Here is a 10,130-nt window from a genome sequence, read left to right on the forward strand (position 1 = left end):
CACAAAACATTAAATTCCCATTGACAATAAATTGAGAATTTACGTCATGTTTCTGAGCAAAGAACTTATGTCATAGACTGAGCAAATATACATTTATAGATATTTTTTATCTCTGGAAGCCCAATCTACATTGTAAAATCCTCAGGGTCAATTTCATTCTCTGAATTACAGACCCGTAAATCTGTTTCGATCATCTAGCTGGGGAGTGGGGACCCACCGCAACTCTCTCAAAGACCTCTGGGGGAGAATCAGTGATGTAGATACTGCACAGTGTGTGTAGAAGAAGGTGCACAGACTAGAGGCGTTTTAACTCAGGAGCAAAGAAATCACACCCGTGTGAAGTGAGTGTTGCAACTCCGTGGGGGGGTCCTCAGGGGGTCCCCGGAAGTTCCAGACCCACAGGACCACAGCCAGGGTGCCGGCCCGGTTTCCGGCGAGCCGTCCCACGTCCAAAACGGTAGAGAAATGAGAGTTACCATGTGGGGGTCTTCGGGGGTCCACGGGGAGTCCCCAGAGGGGTCCCCGGAACATCCAGATTCCAGACCCCCAGGAACACGCCCAAGGGGCCGGTCAGATTCCGGCGAGCCGCCCCACGTCCGAAACGGTTGAGAAATGTTACCGTGTGGGGGTCCCTCTACTGTACTGTACTGGCACACCCGAAATCATCATATATACAGTTAATGTACGTGTGTGTTTGGTTGCGCACAGGTGGTGAAAAACAACCATGCTATTTTTGGTGCTCAGACCCAGGAATCCGGCTAGCCAGCCCGCCAGGCAGCCACACACACAGCTCCGTAAGGGCACTCAAAAAGTATACGCCAGTTGGGAGCATGCTACTGTACGTTATGAAACGTTTAAAGCCCTGACACACTGCAAGATTCATGCTTTATCAAACGCAACACTTTTTTTTTTGTTTACATTTATGCAGCCTCACTGGAGACGTCATTTGGACATGTCAAAACCTGTTGACATGTCCACACGTGGCGCAGACACACCAAAATGAGTCGGGTCAGAGGGTCAGAGGGTCAGAGGGTCACCTCTTTTCATTTCTTGACACGCTTCAGTGACGCTTGCGTCAGTGACTTTCAGCGTGTCAACATGGCTGGCCTTTATGAAACAGCTAATCAATCTCCACATGCACACTTCTTAGCCAGCAACATAAAATGGAAAACGTTGGTTGAAGATGACCTAGCCTGCCTCCAGAGTGACAACACTCTGGGAATGGACAACGGTCAATGTTTACCAGCACTTGGCTGGTGGCTAGAGCCCTGTTAATGTACCATTAGCACACTGACACACATCAGAGACATGTGCAGTTTAAACACAGTGGATATGTTAACAGGGGACTCCCTCTTTCATTGGTGTGCCGACCAGGTTGTGCCTAAACCCTAACATTAACAAGTGCCAAAACCTAACCTTACCCCTAAACTCACAAACACTATGGCAAACCTCACAGAAACACCGGGAAGAGACTCTCCCATGTTAACAGGTCAGTGGGTGCAATCATTGTGACAATTCCAGGACGAGACACCAATTAATTTCACTTAAACTTTTTACCCGATTTTGTTGTGAGACACGTTACACGAAAACAGCCAATCTACATGTTCACAACCTTTGGCCTTTAATGAGAGTTCAATTCCGTTTATTTTTTAATGCGTTTTGTTGCGATTCGCAATGCTGTGTTTTATGTTTGCCTTGTCTTTAACTGTTTCTTGCTTCTTGATCTTTTTGTTTTGAGATCAAGTACCGTATTTCATAAGCCAGAGACCACATCACACCCGTCCTCCACGACCTACACTGGCTTCCCGTCAAACAAAGAATTCACTACAAAATCCTGCTCACCACCTACAAAGCTCTCAATAACCTGGCTCCCCCCTACCTCTCCGATCTTCTTGACCCATATGTCCCCCCCCGCTCCCTCAGGTCCAGTGAAGCTAACCTCCTGAAGGTCCGCAAGGCCAAGTACCGTACCTGGGGGGACAGGGCCTTCTATGTTTCGGCCCCCAAACTCTGGAATGAACTCCCTAACCATCTCAGAGCTGCTCCCTCTCTCCTCTCCTTCAAAACCTCACTCAAAACACACCTCTTCAGAATAGCCTTCCCCAGTTGAGGTCTCGTTTATCCTTTTATCTTTTTAACCCTGTATCTGTTATGTTTTAGCTTTGATCTTTTTTTCTTAATAAAGTCTGTTCCTGGTGTTCCCATGTAAAGCGCTTTGGGTATTTAGAAAAGCGCTATATAAATCTGAGCTATTATTATTATTATTATTATTAAGCCCTTCAGCGTTCTTTCATATGGTCTACTCTGTACAAAGTTGTATTATTGCATTTTATCACTGCATGCTGAGCCTCTGGCTCGATCTGCAAAACAGACTAAACAAAGAAAGATGAACGATATCTTTCACAGAAAGACAATGAACAGAAGAGAGTCACATTAAATAATCTTGACAAAGGCCACTAAATATCCCAAGATTCAGTAAAAGATCAGCTGAACCATACTTCAAATAACTGTTTGTTTGTCTATCAACTCCTGGCACAATGAACGATACGTTGAATTCATGGACATTTTTATCTTTTGTGAACTTACAGGCATGCTCCTCATTCGTGCTTGAGACCATTTTATCCCTGAAGTGTTTTAAATACCATAGTGTTTGAGAATAGGGTTCATGTGGTTAACAGTAAGTTAATATTGAGCAGTGCATCACCTCAGTGACAGGCCTCGGCCCTCCAGCGACGTGGTCTTGCTGTCCTGTGTGGGCTGCTGGTCCGCCTCAGGGGGATGGAGGAGGCTAGGCTCCTGCTCGGGGTGTCTGTCTCCCGTCAGCTGGCAGTAGATGTCCAGGAGACGGTCTGCCACCACGGCCAGGTTCGGATACCGGCTACACAACACCTACATACAGCAACAAACCATTACACCAACGTATGCCCATTGGATGGACATTAATGGGGAAATATAAGTAATGGAAAAACTAACATTCATACATTCATAACAAGAGGATACATTTCACAGAAAGTGGGATCATCTGGAGGGTTTCAACGATTAGGCTTTTAACTGGTGCAGACCGTACGACGTGTGGGCACGTCATAACTAATCCAACCGACGACGCATTTTCATTGATATCAAACGAGAGAAAAATAATGGCCTCCAAGGCCACCATACTCATTGCTCTTCGCACACCTGTTCACTTCCCTGCAGAAAGAATCCCTCGTATCTCGTAATCTAGGGAGCTTTCCATTTTGATCAGATAGATATACTAAGGTCTTCATTTCTGACTCGCCTCTCGTTCAAAATATGAACGAGGGATTATTTAGCGATGTTTAACGTAATGAGAGCAAGCAAACATATGTCTCTGTTTTAGCACAATTAGCACAATTTCTTATCAAAATCTTTTCAAATGGAGGTCTAAGGCTAAATACAATTTGGCGGTCCGACTCCTTGACATGAAAATGTTTAAGAACCAATGCTTTATAAAAAAAAGAAAGAAATAAGAAAAACTTCAATAATAATATGTATGTTTCCCAGAACAGGCCTTATGTTCAAAGTCAAACCTTTTTCAGCTCATCTCGTGTCATGTTGCCCATTTGGAGCTTGGTCCAGTACTTGTCCAGGAGAGCTGCATGGGTGCTCTGAGGTCTGTACCAACTCCCTCCACTGTAGTACATCCTACGATACAAACACAGTAGACATTACCAACTCCCTCCACTGTAGTACATCCTACGATACAAACACAGTAGACATTCTCAATTAGGTGTGCAAATGTTAATCAGGCTAGTAGATTTAATCAATTATCAGTGACCCCTGACAGGTGGCACCATCGTGTGAGGCTTTTCAGCTATTGCTTTCAATGGCATGACGTCACGTTCTCTTTCTATATAGCAGCTCTACCGCACAACAAGTCAGGATGCGTTGTAGGGATGTCGCAATCACGTTTTTCTTTTGCTCCCGATCCGATTCCGATCATTTGATTTTGAGTATCTGCCGATAGCGTACCATTGTACCATAGTACAATATCCAAAATCACAGACAATATCATGTTATGGATATAATATTCATATGGTTGTACTGTAGTACCATAACAAAGTAGGCCATAAGTCGTCAATCAGAATAATCAAAAATAAAAGTGACATTCTTACCTCCGTGTTGCAAAGAACTGAAATCCAGGAGCAATGTCGATGCAATCCTCCCGTCCTGGAATCATCAGCTTTTTATTCTCCATCAAAGGCAGCAGCACAGAGATCTGTAGAGATGATCATTAAAATGAAACGCTGTTCCAATAGTAAGTAAGAGGTGTAGGATGACAAAGAGAATACTTCTGCATATATACTAGATTCTATATCATCCTAGAAATATGCTTCTTGGCCCAGGCGGTTAGCTCAACTCTCTGGGCACCTAGGCTGCCAAACCAGCCGCGGGTTCGACTCCCGAGCCCGGCGGCATTTGCTGCGTTCTCTCTCCCCCTTTCCTGTCTGTCTACTATCAATAAAAGGCATAAAAAGCCCCAAAGTTGAGCTGAACATATTTCTGCTCTAATTCTCTTTGCATGTTACCCTCTCAGAGTTAAATGAGCAGTGAGGATTTCACAGTGTGTGGTTACTGACCACATCCAGTGGTGCGTGGTCAATGTCTTCCAGCAGGATCCAGTGTCCTTTGGATACAGCCTGCGTCAGGGTCCCAGGCTGCCACACAAACTTCCCGGGTATGTCTGTGCACCGGTACATCCCCAGCAGCATCTGCAACACAACAACATACACTGGTAAATACTGCTCAGTTAACACATTAACTTGCAGGTATAAATGTATTAATTCTTCCGCCACTGCCAGTGTTTTTGGCAGTGAGGATCTATCATAAAAGACCACATGACGGAGATCTCTGTCATTGGTGGTGAAGTGTTGGATTAGACTTGACATAGAACTCTGTCAATGGCAGGGATATCACTCACAACCCCTTTAAAGAGGAGTAGTTCGCCCACTTATTTTATCAGTTACACTTGATGACCGGGTCATCGGTCAGTAGGAGGAGACTCTGCCGGTCTTGAAAAGGTTTTTATTGTATGGAAGTGCAGGTCCAGCCACTGTGGAGACACTGTGGTCTGGGGTGTTGCACCGTCCTGCTGCTCTGTGGTGTGGTTTAAACCAGAGTCTATGGTTGTAGAAACTGGCTCTGAACACACCGGTACAATACACTTGTTACACAAAGAACAGGTCTTGACCCGGCAACCCGCTTGTTACAGACTCATCAGGCAGACTACTGTACTTTTTGATTACATCCTCCATAAGAACTTAGATCACCCCCAAAAGGTTATATCAATTACACACCCCATGAAACCTTGGCTTGAATTCATGTAGATTTAATTTTTTCGTCACATTCCTAAGCCAATCATTTGGAGACTGGCAAAGTCTCTGGTAAGAGACTCAATTGAGACCATGGGGCTAGTATGAGACTCCTACTGAGTCTTTGACACGGTCAACAAATGATTGGCTTAGGAATGCGACAAAAACAAAGAAGTATCCATGAATTCTGTCAGAGTTACATCAATTGTACTGAGGTCAATAAAAAAGGCTTCTAAATCAAAAAAAAATTCTGAAAAACCCCATGTTTCTATGTCAGTGGTGCTCAACCTTTTTCATATCAAGGACCCCCATAATTATCTCTATTGGGCCACGGAACCCCATCTCATTACATTGAATGAACACAGAGGATGTGATGGTGTAGTCCAACATGGTTTCAGTGTTCCTCTTACTGTACCTTGCTGTCGGTTTGATCCCCGAGTTGGACTTTGAGAATTTCTGTAGCTTTGGTGTGTCCTGTGACGGCAGCCATGAACTCAACCAGGGCGGTTTTACCACATCCAATAGGACCCTCAAGGAGGACGGCTTTCTGGGAGGCCACTGCCAGCGCCAGTCTCCTTAGATTACGGCACGTCGAGTCCACAAGCACCAGATCCCTTGGATTGATCTACAGAGAATGTACAATGTCAATTCAAAAACACTACTTGCTGATGGCATAGTGGATTGGTGCTTGTAGATTTTTCACAGACAGTGTCATATGCCTGTCTGCCCAAGTATGAAATAGAGCAGTGAAGGGGTTCCGGGGGGTACCTAGCAGCATTGGTTAATGCAGCACCACAAAAAGTTTAACAATTTTAACCATATTTCATACTTTGGTATAACAACAAGTCTTCTATTCAAATTCACATGGTGTGCACTGTGCACAGACCTGTTCTGTGTGTCTAGGTGATATCCTGGGCAGTACCACGCCGCACACCGCCACCACATTCTGCGACAGGTCCTCCGACACCACCTGACCTCGGGTGAACTTGTTGGCTTTCTCATGGCGCCACATCACCGAGCCCTGATTGGCCAACACCAGAGCCTTTTCTACCTCCAACTGCTGGGTTTCTTCCAAAGACCTGGACACGGATGGAAAGCACCCATGAACACCATAGAAATGAGGGGTGCAAGCAATTTAAATCGATTATAAAAGCTATATACAGAAATTAAAATAGGGTGCATTTTGCATCCCAAAACACAGTTTATATTTAAGGGACGCAATAAAACAACGACCTCTGCATCCACGGGATGCAGTACTGTACTACTGTACTGTTTTTTATTCTAGTTTATTTTGCTATCTTTAGTTATAAGATAATAATTTCTTCTTCTGTTTTCTACATGAATATAACCACATTATAACCATATAAAATGAAATGGGAGATAAATGCTGCAATTTGTAAAAAGAAATGGCAAAATATGACTCCTAATGTCGTTGAAGTGGGACTCATAAAATGTCCCTGAACTCATCTAAAAGGGGCATGTCATTATAGGTGAACATTCTCAAAAGTAGTAGCCAGAAGCCAGTATTTTAGCCTGTAATCCTTTACTATCGCCCACCATTCAGGATGCAAAAGCCACCATTAAAACGCATGAACGTACTTTATTTTCATGTGCAGGATCTCGTCGCTTGTCAGCACCTTTTTAAGAAAGATGGTTTTCTGATTATCCGTCATGTGAGAGATGAGGGCTAAACAATGGGCCGTGTACCTGTTGGACACAAAGATAAGACATCAGTATTAGCTGATTGCACAAGCAAGAAATTAAGGCAATCTACCGCATTACAGTATTTTAAATAGCAGTGACAGTAATAAAATAGTAATGATTATCATCATTGTGAGATTGAATAAAATAAATATTATGTAATGTAATGTGTCTATATACCGGTACTGTGATAAAAAAATGTGTCTTTGTGTAACAAAGGGACCTCTATTTTCTACAAATTTAAAACAATGGTAACAAAACGACAACTGTACATATGTGCCAAGTTAAAAATAAAAATAAACAACAACTAAGACATTATCCACAAAGAAAACAGACAATCTACAAGCTCCCAAAACCTTGCAGTGTGACCTTGTTGATCGGCTATTTTCACTGACCGACGTGTATCAATTGTAGGCCTTTGCTGCTTTTTGAGCATCAACAGCGCCAATAATCAACAACATGTCCAAAATGGGGACGCCAGGGTTAATGTGGTTAAGGAAACGAATGAAAACAAAAAACAGGGAAAAGTCCCAGCTAAAGCAGCCAACCACGCACCCTCGAACCATGACATCGCTGGTGAGTAGCTGGGATACACAGGCGCTCCAGTCCCAGAGCACGCGGAACTTGGCACAGTCACTCTGGAGGAAGCGCAGGGTGGCACCCATCAGGTCGCGTAGCTTCATCCTCCTGGGCCCGTACTGGACCGAGGAAGACTCCTCACTGGTGAAGAAGAGCCTCTGGAACACTGGCGGAGCATCGTTGAAGTACCTGGCAGCAAACCTGAAGGCAGAGAGAGATTCCATTAAATCAAAACCAACTTTTACAGTTCTGAACCAGTTCATTTTCAGTGGAATCACTCTGAACTGGTTCAATATTAGGTGGGACAAAATAACCGAACCGGTTCAACCCCCGTGGAAGAGAGGTCCCCAGCTAAATGATTGACAGATAGAAACCAGGTGGACACTTACAGGTGAAACGGACCGGAATTTGCACTTTGCAAGAGGCTATCTGTCTATGACAGGATCACACTGTGAGTGTGAGTGAGTGAGTGAGTGAGTGAGTGAGTGAGTGTGTGTGTTCTCGCAAACAGTTTGACCAGATCACTGCCTTTTTTATGCACGTTGCCACTTGCCAGTAGGACACACTGACACAGTATAGGCAATTTTACATTAATTTGATACTTTTTGATACTATACTTTAATTTTATAATGGCTCCAAATTTGGAGTCATATATCATATTACGGCATAGTTGACTGAAGTCATAGATGACATGGATTTTACAAACCGCTCATACACTATGTGGAGGTCCACATAACGTCCTAGTTTACTAAATACCTCAACGTTGATGTTGTGGGGATGGCCATTGATGCTTTCACAAAATATTTACAAGAGATTCTTGATAATTATCAATAATATCCATATGATAACTGGTAAAGGCAAATAAGAGAACAGCTAGAACAGTCAGGTATGTTGGGATTTTACATTACTTACTGAACTACAGCCATTAAAACGAAATAAGATTCCAGGAAATATCTAGTTGCACTAGTACCACTATATGGATATCACCGCTGTTGGAGGGGAAACTTCAAGAACTGTTACTTTTCAGGATTCAAAGCTAAAATAGTTTCTATTTTTGCTACTTTTGTGTGACACTGTACAGTGACAATAAGTAGGACATTAATTTACAGAAGAAAAAAAACATAAAAAGTTGAAATATGGAGATACGTGATTTCTGCCTGACCGAATAATATTCAATATTCAAGGACCAACCATAACTCTGAGAGTGCACAAATGGAACCAAATGGACCCTCAGATTTACAGACATGCAAGGGTCCATTCAATCCCCTAGGAATCGTTAATTCAATCCCCTAGGCCTAGGAATCGCCACTCTGTGGCGCGCCACTCGAGATTGTAGGTCTGCTATTTTTGAAAAGTCGTTAAAATGGCGCAAATCATTGAATATATATTTCAGAGCGAACATTTTTAACTAAAATATTTGCTTCTGGATATTTTGAGATGGGGTTCCGTGGCCCAATAGAGATAATTATGGGGGTCCTTGATATGAAAAAGGTTGAGCACCACTGACATAACCATGGGGTTTTTCAGGAAAATGTTTTGATTTAGAAGCCTTTTTTATCGACCTCAGTACAAAATGGGTTAAAATCCTAAAAGGATCCCAACCGTAGTACTGTGAGGGGAACATGGTCCAACTTACGCCTGAGCATCAGGACTGACACCGAGGAGTTTGCTGAGAGCCACACACAAGCGCTCATGGAGATCATGGTTGATCCTCCCTCCTGATTTCACCCGGTCTGCGTTCCTCTCCAGAAGGTCCAGAACGAGGGGTCGAAGATGCCGAGCAATGAGCAAGGTGTAGTCCTTCTCCAGCAGCAACTTGGCCAGATATCCCAGAATGCACTGCCTGTCCTGTTGGCTCCATATCTGACGAGAGTACAAGTCAAAATGGCCCAGAATGAAACATTATTGTTTGCTCACAGCAAAACAACAAAACAAAGCCAGGCAAAAAAAACAGTATTTATTTTACTCATTTCCACTCACTGCCTAAACGACACTGCAACATGCATTCAAAGACACAATGTTTTTTTGTATTAAAATTAACATTATCAGTGTGTGGAGGATAAATGTGCATACACCATGGAAGATACGCTCAGAATCCCAGAAACAGCTCTAAACAAAAACATTGTGCTCCTAACAAGTCGGTGGGAGAGCTCTTAGCTTACCTGCTTGGCCAAATATTGGCCCAGTTCGTTGTGACTTTTGTCAACATGTCTGGATATGGTGCCCAGTGATGACAGGCTCAATTCTAGGTTTTCCATCGTAACATTTGTCGTTCAGTGGAAGGAGCCGATCCAACAACCTACACAACCAAGGACTGTCCAGGAGCGATCAGATATAAGTTGTTCTATTATTGAAGTAAGGCAGAATAAAGAGTGCGCATCGCTTAGCTTTGCTCTGTCTGATCACAACACACACACACACACAAGCACGTTATCCCGTGTTAAAACCCTGTCCCCACATGTGAGCAGAGCAGAAACCCTTCCGGGTCGATCTGATGCTGTCGCGTTGGGGCTGACGCCA

General features: G+C 43.5%; 1 protein-coding gene across 1 annotated transcript in view; it reads right to left on the minus strand.

Annotated features, from left to right (window-relative positions):
* The window catches only part of mdn1 (midasin AAA ATPase 1), an 89,258-nt gene extending 79,217 nt beyond the window's left edge, over positions 1 to 10,041 (minus strand). The window contains exons 1-10 of the mRNA XM_083790687.1: positions 9,773 to 10,041; positions 9,247 to 9,473; positions 7,587 to 7,811; positions 6,930 to 7,037; positions 6,217 to 6,409; positions 5,746 to 5,955; positions 4,599 to 4,730; positions 4,134 to 4,237; positions 3,549 to 3,663; positions 2,705 to 2,889 (exon numbers count right to left, since the gene is read on the minus strand). Of these exons, the coding sequence (XP_083646813.1) occupies positions 2,705 to 2,889; positions 3,549 to 3,663; positions 4,134 to 4,237; positions 4,599 to 4,730; positions 5,746 to 5,955; positions 6,217 to 6,409; positions 6,930 to 7,037; positions 7,587 to 7,811; positions 9,247 to 9,473; positions 9,773 to 9,868 (1,595 nt within the window). The 5' untranslated portion in view covers positions 9,869 to 10,041. The remainder of the gene's footprint in view (positions 1 to 2,704; positions 2,890 to 3,548; positions 3,664 to 4,133; positions 4,238 to 4,598; positions 4,731 to 5,745; positions 5,956 to 6,216; positions 6,410 to 6,929; positions 7,038 to 7,586; positions 7,812 to 9,246; positions 9,474 to 9,772) is intronic.
* Between the last annotated feature and the right edge of the window lie 89 nt (positions 10,042 to 10,130).

The sequence above is a fragment of the Protomyctophum parallelum genome, assembly GCF_964188405.1.
Source record: "Protomyctophum parallelum genome assembly, chromosome: 19".
Lineage (NCBI taxonomy): Eukaryota > Metazoa > Chordata > Actinopteri > Myctophiformes > Myctophidae > Protomyctophum > Protomyctophum parallelum.